Source organism: Heliangelus exortis, chromosome 8, assembly GCF_036169615.1.
Source record: "Heliangelus exortis chromosome 8, bHelExo1.hap1, whole genome shotgun sequence".
Classification (NCBI taxonomy): domain Eukaryota; kingdom Metazoa; phylum Chordata; class Aves; order Apodiformes; family Trochilidae; genus Heliangelus; species Heliangelus exortis.
Genome location: NC_092429.1, coordinates 10,611,420 through 10,629,703, shown reverse-complemented (window position 1 = coordinate 10,629,703; position 18,284 = coordinate 10,611,420). Strand labels below are relative to the sequence as shown.

Below are 18,284 nucleotides of genomic sequence, written 5' to 3'. Positions count from 1 at the left end.
AGTTGCTTTATCCTGCTCTGCCTTGGTCTCCCCAGGGGACAAACTACTTACTTCTGTTATTAAGTGCTTTAATAATACCAGCACAGGGGGTGATGTCAGACACCATGAACACATTTAAGCCTGCTGCAGGGAACACATCTGGGTGGGCTGGCATCATTGCTCTGCAGTGCCTGGCTGGAAGTTGTGCAGTTTCACCCTTAGCATTGCATTAGTGTAACCCTTGGCATGTGATTTCCTCTTGATAGAGCTGGTGGAGTTGAGAGCTGGCTTTGGTGGTCTGTTTGTGGGGTTTTTCAGCTGTATGCGCCTCCATACATTCCCCAGAGACCTCCCTTGGCAGGGAGCTGTATATAGGAACATATCCTGCCATCATGTTCTCTGCCAGCTCTGTTCTTGGGCACATCACCATGCATTCTGTGCTGCTGGACTCCTGTGTGCAGTGGCTTGGTAGGGCAATGTAACCAGCTACATCTGCCCAAGGTGAAGGCACCTGGGCTGCCCAGATCTCATTATGCCAAAAAAACTTCACGCAGCCCATGGGGAGAGCTCTTATGTCAGGTACATGGATGGATCTGACCCTGCTGACTGTATTGGCTTTAAATCAGAGAAGACTCTTGGTCTGTATGGCCTCTTCCAGTATGCAGCAGAGTCTGTCTCCTAGACAGAAGCCACTGCCCTGCCCCAGCCAGAGCCTCCCACAACCTGTGGGATGGGAGCATGCTTGACTAAGATAGCTGCTGACCTCCTGTCTTTCCCGTTTCCTTCCAGTCCTGGACGCACAACATCCAGCGGGAGAAAGAATTCCTGCGGAAGCTGGTGAAAGCCCGAGTCATCACTGACCTTACCAGTGGGATCTGAGTGGCTGCAGCCACTGCCTCCAAGGGAGGAGATGAAGATGCACGCTGCAGCTCTGGGAGCAGGCATGACAGCTGCCCCGCAAGAATCCCACCTCACTGAAGACACACAGAGATGCCCAGGTGCTCTGGGAAGACCCTCTCTCCTTGCCAATCTGCACGAGGGTTGTATCTGCTGCCTCCAGGCCTAGAGCTGGCAGGAGATGGGCAAGAGGCTGAGTGGGCCATTCTTGAACTCTTCATCGCAGACGGATCTTCTATGTCCTGAATTAAACAGGAAAGACTCAGGAGAGAGAAGAAAGGTTTGTGAATAAAACGATTTGTGCCAAATGGGAGGTGATGCTGCCCCGAGGCAGCAGTGCCTGAATGTATAAAGTATTATTTTTTAAAAGAAACTCTGCTGGAATCATACTCAAAATACCAGGGTGCAAGGCGAAGTCTGCTTGTGCACAGCCCTGCGAAAAGCCTGGCCTCTCCGTGCTCCATCTGCATTGTCATTGGCCTGAGACATTTCCCCAGGAAAACAAATCCGTCTAGAACATCGGCATCATTAGTGCTGCTGTAATTCAGAGGGAGAATAGGGTCTTTCCCTCGTTCTCCACTTGGAGCTTCTGGATAGAGATGAGCATGGGTTTGTTTTTCTGCACTTTTCCTTGCTTCCCACATAGAGGCAGCAGCAGCAGCCACTTATTTGGCTGTGTTTTCCATAGCCATTTGCCCTGCTCTGCCTCTGTCCTGACCCCAACATGGAGGGGGGAGCTGATGGCTTCCTCTGCTTGCAGCAGACCCTCCACACCTTCCTGCCTGTCACAGTGCTGAGGAACCTGCCTTGTGCTTCAGGCTTTCAGGCCTCTTGGTTTGTGCCTGCTGTGCAGGGCCCCCTTTGGAGCACATTGGTGCCACTGTTTCTGGACAGCATCTCACTTTATTTTTGTGGGGGAGAGCAGTAATTTATTCTTGGGAAGGAGGTCAGATCTTGCACAGAAATCTGGTACTTTGCAGTTTGAGAGCAGACTGCTGAAGATGTTTGGTTTTTGGTCAAGGCTTGATCATGTTCCCTATTTAAGCAATGTGACCTCAGTGATGATGGAGCCTGCTGGCATGGATTGGGGACTGATGGGAAATGTCATGGCCTCTGCTACCTTCATTTCCAAGCTCGTGTGCTGCTCTAGCACTGCTACTCCTCCTGCTCTCAGGAGCACATCCCTTCCTTTGCCATTTTGGCCCTAAGATGCAGTATTTGCACATTTGATTTGTATCCATACTTCAGTGGAGCTGGAATGAACAGAGCAATGTGGCCAAGTGTGAGGACAGTGGGGTGGTTTCATCCACCTGGAGAGCATGGGCAGGAGGGGGATTGCCAAGGGAATGCTTACATGTGAAAATTGGCTCCCCATGCTCTCCTAGCCTGGTTCAGGCTGGACTGTGCCTGCAGGCACTGTCCCAAGCTGAGGCTCTGACATAAAGCCAGCCAGTGCTGGGGTCAGTGAAGGGAGGATCCCAAAGGGGTGCTGGCTGGGCTCATCTTCCCAGCACTGCATAGTCCAAGGATTGTTGTCTGCCTTGCTCCGCACTGAAGGGAAAACATGGCCCTACCACAGACAAGGGATGCTCAGAGCAAGGCTTGCACCATTCCCCTGGGTTGCCTCTGCTCACTCTGATTTGTAAGGAGCTCTTGCTCTGATACTGAGACCCCAGAGGGGACATGCAGGAGGGGCAGGCAATAACTCAGGCATGGGGCAGATGAGCAAACTGTACAGAATTATTTGAAGCCACACTGCAGGCAAAGGCAACTCTGACAACATGGTGCTGGGTACTGCCCACAGACTAAGCATGCAACATGTTTCTCAGGAGGCCCTCCTGTGTGGTGCACCCATAACCAACAAGCTTTTTCAGGGGCAAGTCCTGTCCATCTTCTGGTTGTGGCTGCTGTTTGCCTTCTAGTCTGAGAACAGCTCAAAGAGTCTGCCTCTTCCAGGCTGCAGAAGACAGATACTGGGAAGCTCTTCCTTCCTTTTCATCTTCATGTCCCCTTCCCCTGTCCCTCTGGCCTCCCAACCCGGTGGTCCCTGCTCCCCCCAGTACATGCCTGCCCTTGCAGTGCCTCCCACTAGGGTGCTCTGTCAGGTTTCCAGCAGATTTTAGGGCATGTACTGTGGCAGATCTTGATTTGAATATTCTCCCCCAATTTGGTTTTCCTGCTCAAGGAGCCCAGAGGACTGGATTTCCATAACTCTTACTAGGCAGCACTCCTTTTGTGGTTCCTGTTTGTCAGCCTGGACCTGGGACCAACATCTGTAGAGTACCTGCCTCAGTCACAGTGGGGGTGCCTGGGGTGGACCAGGGCAAGGTTGTGGCTGGGTAAGGCGAACACTTACCCTCTGCCTGGGTGCTTGAACTGAGTCTTCAACTAACTGCTGCAGGAGGTCTGGGGCAGGGATGGGATGATGGGCTCTATGCATATGCTACAGTGAGCTGAGTGGGTGACTGCAGCCTGGAGGAGGAGGGGTGGTGAAGAGCCTTTGGTGTCCTTGCTGGGCTCTTCTCCACCTCCTGGGGGATGCACTCGTGTGGAGGCTTGTGATGGCATTAATTAGATTTAGTCCATTTTACTGGGCACTACAAACCTATGGGGCACTTTAAACTTCCAGCTTGCTGGCTCCAGATCCAGGGAGGGAGCATGGCATCTGCTCTGCTTTCCCTGGTGTCCCAGCTTCCCACCATGGTCAGGGATGGGACTTCATGGGAAGCTGTCCCAGCAGACCAAGGAGGTGACTCCAAGCCTTTCCCTGCACCCAGGTGGAGGTATCCAAGCAGAAGAGTCCAGACTGAGTAGGTGAGCATGTGGCCCGTGGTGACCAGTGGGTCTGACCGCCTGCAAGTAGAAGGAAAGAGAAGATGGGGGAGGGTTTGGGGGCCAAAGGCTCCCCTCTAACTTACTGTCCCATTTGATGTTGGTGGGGCAAGCACACCCACAGAGCATCCCAGGGCTGGGTGCTGGGAGTGTGCAGTTCCTGGATACTGTTCCTTTGGCTGCCTCCCTGTGTGCACCTGCAGCCACCTCCCGCCCTCCGAAACACAGCAGTCCTGCCAGCTCCAGTGAGCGGTGCACGGGTCAGAGCAGGGTCAGTGGGACGGATGTGAGTCTTGGCCTCTCCCTCCCAGTGACTCACCTTCAGCTCGGAAGGGAGAGCCCAGGGGAATTCTCCACAGCCTAAATATAGAGCAGGGTTGCCTGGTGCCTCTGATGCGCTGCAGTGCAGAAAGGCCACTGGGGTGGCAGGGAGCCCGGGTGGAGAGGGGTCTGTGCAGCACAGGGAGGTCGAGGAGCCACCCCCACAGCAGGGTCTGGGGAGCTGCAGGCCAGGCAGCACCCACTGCTCCAGGGCAGCAGCCAGGGAGCTGCTGCCGCATTTACCACACCATGAGCGCTGGCTGCTCGTGAATCTGTTGGGCACAGCCCTCCCTCGTGCCTGCCACCCTGGCATAGGGCTCCCTCCACCAGCTTCCCACATTAGGGTTGGCTGTGCTGTGGCCTCAAGCTCACACGTGCCAAGTGGAGGCACCACAGCCAGGGAGCACAAGGCAGCAGTGGGATTCTCTGCAGCCCGGCACCCCACAGCCCAGCATCCCTGGGCTTCCTTTTCCTGGGAGGGAGCAGTAGGGAGGCCCTGCCCTGGCCTGTGGCTTTACCCCTCAGTGCGGGCACTGCTGGGAGAGGGGGAAGGTGTCCAGACAGGGCTGTCTGTCTGTCTTTATCAAACAGGGGCGGGCAGGCTGGGAACAGAGATCACTGGAGGAGCAGCCTGGCAGCTGCCATGCCGGGCTCCACCAGCACCGGCACCAGCATGGTGTGTGCCATTGGTCCAAGCACGTGTCACACGCAGTATTAGAGATGTGTCCTTCAGTATAGGTGACCTGGGCCACTACCCAGCCCCCTGGGCACTGGCTCCTTGCACAGCCTGCACAGGGACTCGCTCCAAAGGCCAGTGCACTCACTGGTATTGTACTGCACCAAGCTGAGATGCAAGAACTCAATGAGTTTTTAAAATTAGTTTTAGTTTCTGCGATTATTTTTTTTTATTTCCCCTCTAGGCAGGGAGGGCAAGAGTCTTGCAGGCTCTTCCAAGCCGGCTTATGTCACATCAATTCAGTCATATCACAGAAGCAATAAAGCTATCAAACAAGCTTGGCTGGCCTCTTTCTTCTGCTGCCTTTGGCCTTTTGTAGGGGAATCAGAGGGATTCCCCAGCTTTCCCTGTCCCCAGCCTGTTTTCACTGCTGACTCTTCCAGCACAGTCACCCAGAGGCAGCTGCTGGGAGCTGCAGCAGGCCCATGCCACTGGCCTGGTGCTGGGGATAGGGGAGGACTCGCTCCTCCTTGCATGTGACCTGAGGGGTGTGGGAGAGGGGCTGGTGGGATGGGCGCATGTCATGTTGGGGGTCAAAGGGCTGGGGGTTTGTTCTGCCTGGGGCAGGCTGCCTGTGCATGCTCTCTCAGGGACTCCATGCCAGAGGGGTGGCTCCCACCAAGGGTCACAACAGCAGTCAGGCTGGGTGCGGCCCTGAGAAAGGCAGGTGTCCAGCCAAGTGACCTTCTTGTCACAGTGTTCGGGAAGGAAGTTTAGGAAGCTGGGGGCCAAGGCTGTGACCAGCTCTGACACCTGCCAGGTCCCAGCAGGAAGAGCATAGTTCCAGTGGCAAACTCCAGCGATGCTACAGACAAGTCAGAGACAAGTCAGAGACAGTCCTATCACTCAGGGAACGGGGTGGCTGCTTCCAGGTGGGGGACTGGTCTGCTAGACCTGCCAGCTTCTAAATGCATGGGGAGGCTTCCTGCCAGGAACAATGAGATACCACAGAGGCAACTGCCCAGCCCTCCTGAGTGTGTGGCTGCAAGTTCCAGATTCCTTCCAGAAAGAAGATGCTGGAGCTACTCCAACTCTTGTTGTCCTCTCTTCCCAGCCCTTAAAGAGCAAGGCCACAGCTGCCATTGGCTGGGCCAGTACCAGGGGTAGCTCATGCCCCATCCTGGCTTTGGGAGGGCTGTGGAGGAGCAGAGCACAGAGCCTAAGACTGGGGCATACAGGGAGAGCCTGTGAGAGGTTCAGATGGGCAGAGACAAGGACAGTAGTTCTGGAGCAGGTGTCACCGAAGGAGCCACATCATAGCTGAGACTGGAATGATGCAATTGGTCAGTCCATCTGCATCACAGCTCTCTCTCCCACATATGTTTTGTCACACCCAACCATGCCCTCACACAAACACTGCAATGGCTGTGACATGCTCAGTCCTGCCATCTGGATAGACTACGTCACCCCTATCCCACCTCACGCAAGGGTGGCATCATCAGGGACATATGTCACAGCAGGCCCTGGCTCTATGGGGCTTAAGGGACACAGATCACTCCAGCCCTGGAGCTTGGGGGCACAGGCTGCTGCTACAGGTGGTGCCTTATGAAGCAAACCAGCCTCTGAGCAGAAGTCAGGGAGCTGGTCATCTGGAGACATGTGGGGCTGGGGACCCTGTCCTGCACCCCAGCACCCTGTGGGGCTTGGCACATACTCAGCACTCTCAGGGCAGAGCCAATACTTGTTGGAGCTCAAATGGAGAAAGTGGCCTGATGCTAGTATGGCACTTGGACATACCACTTCTGCCACTGTGATCTTGAAGGGACAGGAAGGAGGTGCTGCTTGGCAGGACATCAGTGAGGCTGGTGGCAGCAGTGGGGTCACATCTCCCATGAAAAGGGCCAAGGGAAGAGGAGGGAGCCAGGCCACAGAGATGGAAGAGGCACACCTGGAAGAGGACAGGGGCTTTGCACAGCCATCCCTTCACAGGACTGGGGATACCATGAACCTACCTGTATGGGCTCCCATGAATATGCCACTGTGTGCTGTCCCCCACACAACGCAACTGCCCACCACCTGTATCACACCTGCAGAAGATCCCAGCTGTGCCCTGGTAGTGTGAGGGCCAGCCCAACCCACAGGGAAGGTGGGAAAGGACAGAACCAGCACCTGGGGCTGTCTCCAAGCTCTGAGGCAGCCTTCCTTTCCACTGTTAGCCCTTCCTGGAGGCAGGGCAGGGGCCAGCCCCATGGGGCCAGGCAGACAACCTGAAGCAGGAGATACCACTTGTACAGAAACTTTCCAAGTGGGCATCCCCTTTAGTCTGCAGCCCTGCTCTTTGTTACCCATTCCCCAGCTCATTCCTCATCCCAGGAATGTTCTTGGGCCTCCAAATCTCTGCTGGGTCAAGGCATTCAAGGTTGCCTCAGCCAGCTATCATGAGGGCATCAAGGATAGTAGAGGCCTGAAGCCATGGGGCAGCACAGCCCCATGGCAGAGCCCCCCCATCCCATGCAGTCCCACTAGCAGACATGATACCACTCACAGCCACAGGCTGGGTCAAGCTACCTGTGCTGTGCGCAGGGACCAGGGCCGTGCAGTGCCACACCAAGGCAGAGCCTCCTGCCGCCTAAGCTGCCTGGTGGCTGGGACAGCTTAGTCTGTGTCAGCACATTCCCTGGCAGGTGATGCCGCAGGAGGGACACAGGAGTTGTTATCCCCACGCTGAATAATCCGATGAGATGAGACAAGTGGCGGATGGCTCTGCTGGTGGCTCGCACGTGCTGTCTGTCCCCTCTGCAGAACCGTGGGGTCTCTGGGCTGCCGTTCCACGAGAAGCCGCTAACTCCACACGGGGGGCCGAGGTGCCGGGAAAGACCACACAGGGCCGGTGTGGAGCCGTGGCCCAGCCCCGGCGATGGAGCCGCTGGCCCCGCTCCAGCCACGGAGTTACATAAACCCCGGGGAGGTCGAGGCGAGGCGGTGGAGCGGATGACACGGCCGGCAGCATCCCGGGACCCACAGCCCATCCGGCCGCCTCTGGACCCTGCCGAGCCATGAGGGCTGGCCCCGGGGGCTTTGCCCGGCCTGGGCTGTGCCCCGGCGGCCGACTCCGGCCAGGAGAGCACGTGTGAAGTGGGGCCGAGCGGAGGCGGCCCTGGGATTTGGCACGTTTGCAAGGAGCACTCGAGAGCCCCGGGATGGACGTGGAGGGCCCTCAGCGGTGACGTAAGGACTCGCACGGTCTCGGCTCGGCTCGCCAGTCGGCCCCCATGTCCCCGGGGCCTGCGGGGGCCCCGGCGGAGCCAGGCAGGGACACGGCGGAGGTAAGGCGGGCGGAGGAGCCGGGAGGCGGGCAGCCCCGCCGGGGTGGACCTGGCCGGGGGGCCGGGCAGGGAGGCCGGACTCCTCCTCCGGTCAGGCCGGACCGAGCGCCAGGCACACCGGTGGCCCGCGGCGGCTCGGGGTGCGTGGGAGGCCATCAGCTCCGCCGCGGTCCGGGTGCTGCCGGGATGTCCCCTGCCTGGACCTGCCCGACCCATCCCCGCCGGGCCCCCACGGGCGTCCCGCTGTGTGCAGGGGTCCTCGTGGGGCTCTGTCACCCGACGTCGGGTCCCCGTGGGGGGTCTGCTCCCGGAGGATTCCGGGAAGGGCTGAACTCGTCCCCGGGGGTGTCCGTGTGTCCGTCCTGCTGGCGCTGTGAGCAGGCTGTCGGGGCAAGGAGCCCCGCTCACGGGGCGTCCGTCCGTCCTTTCGTCCGTACGAGCTGCGTGTCCGCCTGCCCGGCAGTGCCGAGAGGTGTTCGCCGGCCCTGGGCTGGGCCAGCGGGCAGGTGGTGATGGCGGGGATGGGTGCTGCGGGTGGTCCCGGTGCCGTTCTAGGCGGGGTTCAAGTCTTCGCGGGAGCTCGGCGGTGGCTCGGAGCCGATGCTGATGCGGGTAGGCAGCGGCTACTGTCCCGGGGCGGTCCCGCCGCGCGTGCTATCGATAGGAGTCCTGGTGCTGCTGCCGTGTGGGTCGCGATGCCGGTTGAGATCTTGTCTTGATGCCGGTGCGGATCGGGATCCCGGTGCCGTTGCCCGCCCCGGCGGTCAGGTGACGGCGGTTGGAATTTGACACCGGCGGCGGCAGCGGGAGCGGGATGGAGCCGCTGCTGCCCCGCACTGCGATCCCGCCCGCCTCCGGCGGCACCGGCACCGCACCCCGAGGCGTACCAGGACCGCTTCCCGAGGTACACCGGGACCAGGGATCCGCACTCCGAGGCGCAGTGGGAGCGGCAACACAAGCAGCGGCGGGAGCCGGACCCGCAGCCGGTGCCGGTGCCGGCGGGGCAGCGCCGGCCCCCGCCCCCGCCCCGCCCCGGCGCGGCTGGCGGCGGCGGGCGGCGGGGGGCGGCGGGGAGCGGAGGCGATGCGGGGCGGCGGCGGCCCGGGGGATGGTCCCCGCCGTGGGCACGGTGAGTGCGGGCCGGGGCGGCGGGCTGTAGGGTCCGCCCCAGCCAACCGGCGGCGCCGGGCCTCGGAGGCGTCTCGTACCGGGACCGCGAGGGGGACGGGAGGGCAGACCGATTCGTCGTCCGCTCCCCGGCAAAAACCGCTGGGCGGCGAAGGGGTTTGGGTCGCCCTCGGGCAGGTCCCCGCCGAGCAGGTCACGGAGTGTCGAGCTCGGCCAGGCGGCGGGAAGCGCTCGGGGCTGCGGCGAGGACGGGGCTCCCTGCCCGGGTAGGGAGAGGCGGGACCCCGCTGCCGGTGCCCGGGGGGCATGGGGACGGCCTCACCCGCCTCTTCCCTGGGCTCCCGCCCCGGCCCCTTTGGGTACGTCGGGCGGGTCTGTGCTCCAACTGCCCGAGAGGTGCGACGGGGAGAGCGCTGGGGCGGCACTGCCCGAACCCCCTGCGGCTCTGTTTTCCCTGGGCTGGGGCCGAGTTCCATCTCGCCCCTGTGCTCCACGTGTCCGACTCCGGCCTCCCACGGATCTGAGGCGCGGGTGCCAGCTCCTCGTAATACGTGGAGCTGATTTCTGCCCCCCCCATCCCCCCGTCACTGCTTCTGCCTAGGGCGGCGTGGGGCGATGCCGGGCCGCCGCCAGCCCCACCAGCAACCGCAGGTACTCGTGGGGGTCTCCGGGCACCTCTCCGTGCTGCCAGGCAGGACCCGCAGGTGCAGGGCTAGCAGGGCGAGCAGGGGTCAGCAATGCCCCAGCATAGCCTTCTTCCAAAAGCGGCCACTCCATGATCTAAGACCCTCACCCGGGGGCTAAGGTACCCATTGGTGCGGCGTTGATGCGCTTTGAGAATGGCTTCTGCCTCCCCCGGGGACCTGGTGTGCCGCCCAGGGGGCACCCGTGGCTCCTCAGCGCCTTGTACACAGACCGGGCAGAGGGGCTCTTGCAGGACTCTGCACTGCTGGTTTGGGGTGACCCGTACAGGGCTTACCCCAGGGCGCTGTTGCTCAACATGTGAGCCGGGAGGGTCACATGTGGCCGGGGACACATGTGGCCGGGAGGGTCAGGCAGGTCCTCACATGTATCCTTGTTCCAGAAAGGGCTCCTGTGCCTGGTAATGGCCCATCTGGGGTCTTGCAGCCGCGGCAGGGACAGAACCCCAGCCACATGCCCCCGCTGCGGGAGCCGTGGGGTGTTCAGGTCTGGCACCCCCGTGGGGTGCCCAGGAGTTCGTCTCAGCCCTGCCCGCGCTGGGGGAAAGCAGGGACCGAGCGGGGCTGCGGAGCAAGAGTGGGCTGTGATTCTGTGCGTTCGGGGAGCTGCCCCCGGCAACGGGGCTCCGCGTTTGCGGAGACATTGGCAGAGCACGTCCATAGCCCCGACTTCGGGTCTCCCGGACTCCAGGGTCCGAGGGGAGGCTGCCCTCGCCCGGCGCCCTGCCGGCAGCGCTCGTTCGGCAGAGCCCGGGGCTGTGCTGCCGCCGGACGGGAGAAGCCTGAACTGCACAGGCTGCTCCCTCCCGTCCAGTCCTATCCCGCTTCGTCCCATTGCGACCCGTCCCGCCGCTATTCAGGAAGCGACGGGCAGCTGGTCGAGGGAGCGAGGAACGGGCGAGGGCCCCGTCCCCTCCAGTGGGGCGGGGGGACCCTCGCCTGCCCTCTCCGGGGGTGCCTGCCTGGGAAAATCATGACCTGGCAGCAGCGGCTGGCCCGGGGCCACGGACCGCCATGGAGCGACGTGCTGCCTGAGCTGCGCTTGGCCGGGCTGCGGAGGGGCCGGGGGCCGGTGCCAGCCCTGTTTGCACCGGGACGTGTCCTGCCTGGTGCACGGCCCCCGGAGGAGGCACACGGGCCTGGAAATGCCCATCGCAGCCTCTTGCCATGGTGTGACCCGTGCAGGGTGGCAACAGATACAGGAGTTGGGGCTTGGGGACCATCACCTGAAATACTGGGGGAACTTTGGGAACTTTTTTCTCCCAGAGGTGCCCAGCCATGTCCCTTCATTTTCTGGCCAGGACTATTTTTCTCAGCCTGTCCCTTTCCATCTTTTTAAGGAAGCACCTGGGACATGCCAGGGAAAAGCAAGGTAGGGGATGGGAGAACTCCCCACTGCAGGAGCTCCAAACGAGACAGACTTGTCCTGAAAGACAGAGGATACAGCAGGCAGGCCAAGGAGGATTCAAGCTCCCTTGGGAGCCACCTCTGGGGGATCCTTGCTTGGGACGCTGGGGAACAGGGGTCTCCTTGCACTTCAGGGGAGCTGGGAAAGGAGATGCCAGATGTAGCTGAAGACTGGAAGTTGCCCCTGCACCTCTCACAGGACAGCACTCCCCTGAGACTGTGCTCACTGCTCTGCATGGTGGGGACCAAATTCCACTGTGTGTGTCAGGATAGCAGACACTGGGCAGTGGTGTCAGGATGAGTGACTGTAATGAGCACAGTGTGGCTCCCCATGCCCTGCCATGTCCCCACAGGAGCTGCCTAGGGTGCTCTGGGGCTGCACATCCCAGCTCGGAGCAGGCAGTGGGCTGGGGAGCCAGCACGGGGCTAGTGGGCAGCTTCACCCAAGGACCCCGCACTAATGGATTTGGAGTTTCCAAGGTCAGGCTCCCACTGTGAGCAAGAAAAACATTCCCAGGGAAGGGCCATGGGAAAGGGCCCCCCCACAGTGCTTCCAACCCCAGCTGCTGCCTCACAGCCCAGCCTGGCATCCCGGGCTGCTCATGTGAGGAGGTGGCTGCATCCCCATCAGAAGCGGTGGGTGAAGGCTGAAACACCCCAGCTGCCAAATCTCTTGGAAGGGGTTCATGGGGTAATGATGGTGCCCTGCTGTGTGGGGATGGGATGGTGGAGGGTTCATGCATGGAGTGCAGGAGGCATTGCAGGGTTTTGGGGGATGAGGGAGTGGCTGGCATGCTTGGCAGGGGCAGGGGAGAAGTGTGCCAGCTCTCAGCTGGCCAGCTTCATGCCCACCCCATCCCCTCCGTGTGGGCACTAACCCCCACCTCTGCGCTTGCAGCCAGCATGGAGCAGCGAGCAGGGCCACCAGAGCTGAGACCTGCAGGACCCTCCATGCACCCACAGCCCAAGGTAAGCCCCAGGCCTGGCTGGCCACCATTGCTGGGATCACACATTCTGGTCCCCATCCCCAGCTCATGGAGCCTTGTCCCTGGTGTGGGAAACCTCATCGGGTCTCACCCCACTGTACTGTGCTTTGTTGCAGGAGGGGACACTGTGGGGGTTTCTTGCTATCCTCTCACTGCTGTCTGGGATGGCTGTGGGCACCTTGCAAATGCCACACTACAATGAGACACTGGAGGCACCTCCTACACCTCGGGGCATGGCCACTGCCAGCCCAGCTGTGGAGGATGATGTGGAGGTACCACTCGCTGCTGCCTGGAGTCAGATATATGGTGTGTGTTGTGTCAGGACCCCCAGGCTGGGCACAGTAGCCCCGAGTGTGGGGCATGGGTGGTTGGGGGCTGTTGTGGGAGTCCCACCCTGTGAAGGGCTACACATCGGGGCTGGGGGGGCCAAACACATGGGATGATGTATTTCGTGCTGGGGATGGTGCCAGAGCTGTGGGGATCAGAGGATGCTTGGCTGGGTGCCCACTGACCCCACCAGTCTGTGGGCACACAGCCAGTACAATGGCGGGTGGTCAGGAGGGGGCTGCAGGTCATGGTTGGGGACAGGAAGGCTTAACAGGCCCCAGGAGGGTGGTGGGTGCAGGATAGGGTCTGACAGGCATCCCTCTGTGTGCAGGAGACAATGCAACAACAAGTGACCCAGGCACCACAGAACTGGCAGAGGATCTGCTGCTGCGTGCTGAACGGTCACCGTCAGGCACCAGTAAAGCCAAGAAGGGGGCACGAAAATCGTCACGGGGGTCCCGTGGGCGCAACTGCCACATCCGCAACCTGATGGTGAAGGTGCGCGACCTGGGCCTGGGCTTCAACTCAGATGAGATTGTGCTCTTCAAGTACTGCAGTGGGTCCTGTCATCGGGCACGCAGCAACTATGACCTGACACTGGGTAGCCTGCTGAGGCAGCAACTCATCACCCCAGGGCCACAGGAGCGGGTCCTCAGCCACCCCTGTTGTCGTCCCACCCGTTATGAGGCTGTCTCCTTCATGGACGTGCAGAACACGTGGCAGACAGTGGAGAAGTTGTCGGCGGCTGAGTGCAGCTGTATTGGCTGAGGAGGGGGCCGCCGGCTCGGCCCTGGCTTGATGCATGCTGGCAGACCCAGTCCCATGGTATACAGCAGCATTGATGCTTGAAGGATGAGACTGGCAGAGATCGGTGCACTTGGCTTTATATGGCCATGAGGGATTGAGCGAGATGGAGCCGTGACAGGGTGTAAGTGGCTGAACCCCCTCCTGCTCAGTGCCAAGAAGCTGGTGCCACCAGCTACGTGGTGTGCTGCCTGGGTGCACCCTGGTTCAGCTTTGGGAGAGGAGCTGGAAGGGGCATGGAGCATCCCTGCTGCTCGCGGGGCTCTGCCAACTCAATGCCCACCAGCAGCACCTGGCTTGCCTGCGCCCCACCTGGATTGGTGTTCCCACACCCCTTTTGTGGAAGGGGGCTGGGGCCAAGTATTACCCAAACTTCAGGGGGGGTCAGAAAGGGGGTTAAACCCCCGTGCCCCCTCAGGCACCCTGGGGCTGGTGGTGGCTGGAGATGCCATGCCTGAGGACAGGGTTGCAGCGGGGCTAAACCATGCCAGTGAGGGATTGGGGACCTGCACCCGAGCTGGCAGCCGTTCCGGTGCTTTGCAGGGCTGCAGGGCACGGGCACCTGCCGGGACCCCTGCCCAATTCCCAGTGGCGTGGCAAGGTCCCTCCGCTGCCCCCGCAGTGCTGCGGCACTGAACTATTTATTACTCTAAATTATTTATTTATTGTTCTCGAGCGGCAGCTCCTATTTATGACTTCGGCCTGCGGGGGCGGGGATAATTTAACCGTAACGCTGCTGTGAAGCTCTGGGCAGCGCCCCGGCCCCCTCCCCCGGAGTCCCGTGCCCCCAGCCCCCTTTTTTTCTATTATTTGTAAAATTTGAGGGATAAACTCTATTTTTGTACAGTCGCCTTTTCCTGTAGCAATAAAGTGATGGGCTGTGAGTCCAAACCCTGCGTGTGCCCGTGCCGGTGGGGGCCGGGGGTTCCCGGCTGTCGGACCCGCGGGGGGGGCGGTAAAGAGCAGAGCCGCCTCCGGCACCGCCCGCCCCAGGCGCGGAGAGCGAGACCGGCGCTCGGTACCGGTGCCCGGCAGGGGACGCTCCCGGGCCTGGACTACGTCTCCCGGCGTGCGGTGCGGTGCGGTGCGGCGGCAGGGCCCGGGCTGTCCGGCCGCGCCTGCGGGGCCCATCGGTACCGGGGCGGAGCGGGGCAGCCGAGCCGGTTGGGGTGTCCGGGCGGTGCGTCCCGGCCCTACGGTTGCTGCCCGCCGAGCCCACCGAGCCCAGCCCAGCTGAACCGCCCCGGTGCCGCCGCCCTCCCCGGGGCGGGGAGGCGGGTCCCGTCGCGATGCGGCTGCCCCTGCGCCGCCGCTGTCGCCCGCCCGCCGCCGCCGCCGCCACCGCCGCCTTCTGAGCGCCGCCGCAGCCATGGAGCGGAGGGCGGAGGCGCCGCCGCCGCCGCAGGGCCTGGACTTCACCGTGGAGAACGTGGAGAAGGTGAGTCCGTCGCTTCTAGCTCACCCGCGACGTTGGCAGGGCAGGGGCGGGGGCTGCGGGATGCGGATGCTGCGGGGGCTGCGGCTCGGGGGGCACCTGCTCGGCGGGGCCGAGTCCCATCCCCCCGCCCGCCCCGTCCTGTCCCGCTCCGCTGCTGGGACGCGGTGTACGGTGCAGGAGGTGGATCTGCCGGCTCCTCCGCGCCGGGGCAGCTCGGGGAAGGGAAAATGATGTGGCAGAAATGGGAGCAGAAAGGAGGGGTTCTGTCTCCGACGGGCGTCCTCTGGGCAGGGAGAACCTAGAGGTCTGGTTCTGGTTGCCCCCGACGTTATCAATGTCACCATCAGGCTGGGAAGGTGGCGGGGCCGGGCGGCCGGGCTATCGCCAGGTGCTGAAAATTGTTGGGAAAAGCCTTCAGAGGGTGGATGGCCCGGTGGTGCCTCTCTAAACCTGGATCGATACAGTCCCCATGGTCCTTGCCGATGCTCGAGGTCCTCCTAAGGGCAGCTGTAGGGCAGCGAGGAGCGAGGTTGTGATTGCCGAAATCTGGGATCCAGGGAATGGCCAGGGCAAACCGAGGAATGCTAGCATTCCACTGTTGCTGCGAAGAATTCTGAGAAGCCTCCAAATGACCTGGGGCTCATCATGGAGACAGAACAGGGCACCCCAGAGAGTTCTAGGGAAGACAGCTGTGCAAAACCCTTCCCTTGGGCCATCTTGGAGATGTTGGGGGCAGGGCAGCAGAGGGTACATCCCTGAAGGGCAAACAGCAGGAGATCTGCTCACTCACACTTTAGACAGACATCTGCTAAGAGGCCAACAGCCCCACTGATCCGTAGCCCAGTCCCCAGACAGCCAGTGGGAATCCCAGTGTCCTCATTTTTCTTCGATAAGAATAGACCAAATTCTTTGCCAAAGAGATGCCCACGGGTGTGCTGGTGGGCACATGGTTTACATTTCCTACCAGTCCATCTCCAGCAGCTGGCCTGGCCTTGCGAGAGGTCTCAGGGTCAGGGATATCAGGTTTGTAAGGGGGCACTGATTGCCTTTATGGCTGCAGGTGAGATAGGCCATCTCTACCAGGGAGATGGAGACAGAGCAGAGCCAGGGGGATTAACTGATGTCTGGAAAATGCTACATTAATGCAACCTTCTGCAGCTTAATCTGCCTATATCCAGGGCTGCTGGATGATTTTGCCTCTGACTTCCTTTCTCTTCAGCAGACACAAACCACTCCTTTGTTTGCACTAACAATGAAGCACACACTTGCCTGGGAAGGGTGGGCAGTGCCAGGGTGGTGGGCACCCAGCACTGCTGGGCAAGTTGGGGCTGTGCCGAGAGGCATCTTGCCCTCACTGCACTTCTCTGGATTTAGTCTCCTGCTGCCTGGGAGGGAGGAGGCAAAGATGCCCTCTAGGATGCTTCAGCTCCCCTCCCCCAGCCTGCCTGGCTTTTCCCAGTCTCCAAAGGCTTTGCCATCTTGGTGGTGTTGCCATCTGAAGGTGCTGCTGTGGATGGCTGTGGATCGTGGTGGGGCTTTGAGCTGCTGCCTGGGGGCAGTCTTATGGTCCCTGCCAGGGGAAAGGAAGAAATGAAGGTGGCATCAGAAAAAACTTGGGAGGTTTAGCCGCTCAGAGCCCTCCTGTGTCTGCCTTTTCCAAAGAGAGCTGTGGGGTGTTTTCTCATACAAAGCAAAGGAGAGGTGGGATTTGCTGAGGGCTGGGCTGGTGGGAGGCAGGTGGGTAAAGCTGCTTTGTGAGAGGTGATGCTGGAAGATAAATGGTTCTTCTCCTGGCCTGGGATCTTCTGCCTACTGGCATGGTTCTATTAATAACACTGAATACTGATTAAAGTCAGGGTTTGACTTCACTCTGAGTCAGTTAGTGCTGGGGTTAGAAACAGGGTAAGGAGCTGGTTATCTTGAAAGTCAGAGGGTCGAGGCTTCTCCAGGTCATCTGTTGTGGAAGTCATCACATGTGACAGCTGTAGCCAAAGAAGTCTTTGGTGAGACTGCCCGTCATGCTCTTCTGATGGGTTCTGTGGAGAGGGCTCATGTCCCTGGAAGATCCTTCTGTACCACCACTGTTGTTATGCATGATGAGGAAATGCCCCTGCAGTTCTGCAGGGCTCTGGCTGCCCATATAGCTGAAGAGGATCATTGCTTCATTTATCTGATGTGACCTACGCCAGAGAAATCTGGTTGGATCCCTCCAGGTGTGAGCAGGGGTTGCAAGGAGGTGGGAGGGTGCAGATGCCGTAGGCTGGGCCCAAGCTGGCAGGTCTGAGAGCCCATAGGCAGCAGGCAGACAGCTGCCTCTTCCTGAGGAGGTGTCAGGTGCTGCACTTCAGGAAACATCTGAAATTTGCTCTTTGTATTTTTTTTCCCCCTTTTTTTTTTTTTTTTTTTTTTTTTTTTTTTTTTCATAGGGAGCATTCCCTTGATACAGGGAAGGAGTGGGGCCATGCTGGGCTGAGCTGTTGTGGTACAGCATCCACCAGTCCCAGCTGAGGGCTGCTCAGCTGCTTTTTGTTTTCTTCTGTGCCTGACCTAGATGCTGCTCTGGCTTCAGCACAGCCAGAGCAGGCTGGCGTGGCCATGCTACATGGACCTGCTGGGCAGCCGGCAGCTCTGGGCTGGCTCTTCCTCTCCTGCACCTGCTACTGAGCTGGGCTCTTCTGCTGCAGTTGGAAGGCTTGGAGGGAAGGGAAGGCTTGGAGAGAAGGGAAGACTTGGAGGGAAGGGAAGGCAAGGCCAGGCGAGGGTTTCAGGCTGCGAGGATGCTCATGCTTAAACGGTGCCATCTGGTAAATGACCCGCATGGGCTTTTGTGTGACCTGTGTCTGTGCCTGGCATGACTGACAGCCTGGTGATGGGGAGATGCTGTCCTGGGGACGTGACCCTCCTGCTGCAGTCTAAACTCTGCTTCAGAGAAGATGAACTGCAGGCGTTCAGTCCTTGCTGGCTGTGTCTGTCATGGAGGAGCAGTGCACTAGCAGGACTTGTGCCTTGCATGTTTGGTCTCTCCTAGGTTAGGGGTGGCAGCACATGACAGTGTTGGTGGTGTTGGACAGAATGGGAATCCAAATCACCCTTTACCAGTTTTCAGTGCAGTTGAATCTGCTCCAGCAATATCCCCCTTTTTGAAACAAGAAGGCAGTGCCATTTCTCTGTGAATTTCCCAAGTGCCTGCTCTTGCCCTCCTTTTTTTTTTTTTTTTTTGATTCCTTCCAGGTCTTTCCTTCCTTGGCCTGCCTTTCATCCTCTGGGGTGTTTGTAATACTCGCTGACGTCTTTTCCCTAGCACATTAGCGGTCTGGCGTCTCTGGGCCTTCCAGATTGCTGTGTGCCTCTCTGGAGATGCCTGATGAATGCACAGTCTCTCTGGCAGGATGGGTAGGCGGGGAGTTACAGAGCTGACATCCAGAACCTACCGTGACGGGAGAGGGGTGGCTTTGATCACTG

General features: G+C 60.2%; 3 protein-coding genes across 41 annotated transcripts in view; all 3 read left to right on the top strand.

Annotated features, from left to right (window-relative positions):
• The window catches only part of ST3GAL3 (ST3 beta-galactoside alpha-2,3-sialyltransferase 3), a 190,386-nt gene extending 185,343 nt beyond the window's left edge, over positions 1–5,043 (top strand). For all 33 annotated transcript variants that reach the window (XM_071750348.1, XM_071750364.1, XM_071750374.1 and 30 more), the window contains one exon: positions 769–5,043. In XM_071750348.1, the coding sequence (XP_071606449.1) occupies positions 769–858 (90 nt within the window). In that variant the 3' untranslated portion in view covers positions 859–5,043. The remainder of the gene's footprint in view (positions 1–768) is intronic.
• Positions 5,044–7,946: 2,903 nt separating this feature from the next.
• On the top strand, positions 7,947–14,275 carry ARTN (artemin). 4 transcript variants are annotated; one of them, XM_071750392.1, is made up of 4 exons: positions 7,947–8,031; positions 12,166–12,236; positions 12,370–12,559; positions 12,912–14,275. In XM_071750392.1, exons 2-4 carry the CDS (start codon positions 12,171–12,173, stop codon positions 13,346–13,348), a joined length of 693 nt encoding a protein of 230 aa, XP_071606493.1. In that variant the 5' UTR covers positions 7,947–8,031; positions 12,166–12,170; the 3' UTR covers positions 13,349–14,275. The 4 variants fall into 4 exon arrangements, with proteins under 4 accessions (XP_071606493.1, XP_071606490.1, XP_071606492.1 ...); XM_071750389.1 differs by lacking the exon at positions 7,947–8,031 and adding an exon at positions 9,056–9,160; XM_071750391.1 differs by lacking the exon at positions 7,947–8,031 and adding an exon at positions 9,728–9,810.
• A 178-nt stretch (positions 14,276–14,453) lies between these two features.
• Positions 14,454–18,284, top strand: part of IPO13 (importin 13) — a 30,308-nt gene continuing 26,477 nt past the window's right edge. Inside the window, exon 1 of one of the 4 annotated variants that reach the window (XM_071750339.1) lies at positions 14,454–14,822. In XM_071750339.1, the coding sequence (XP_071606440.1) occupies positions 14,754–14,822 (69 nt within the window). In that variant the 5' untranslated portion in view covers positions 14,454–14,753. The remainder of the gene's footprint in view (positions 14,823–18,284) is intronic. The other 3 variants (XR_011727061.1, XM_071750336.1, XM_071750338.1) reach the window with 3 other exon arrangements.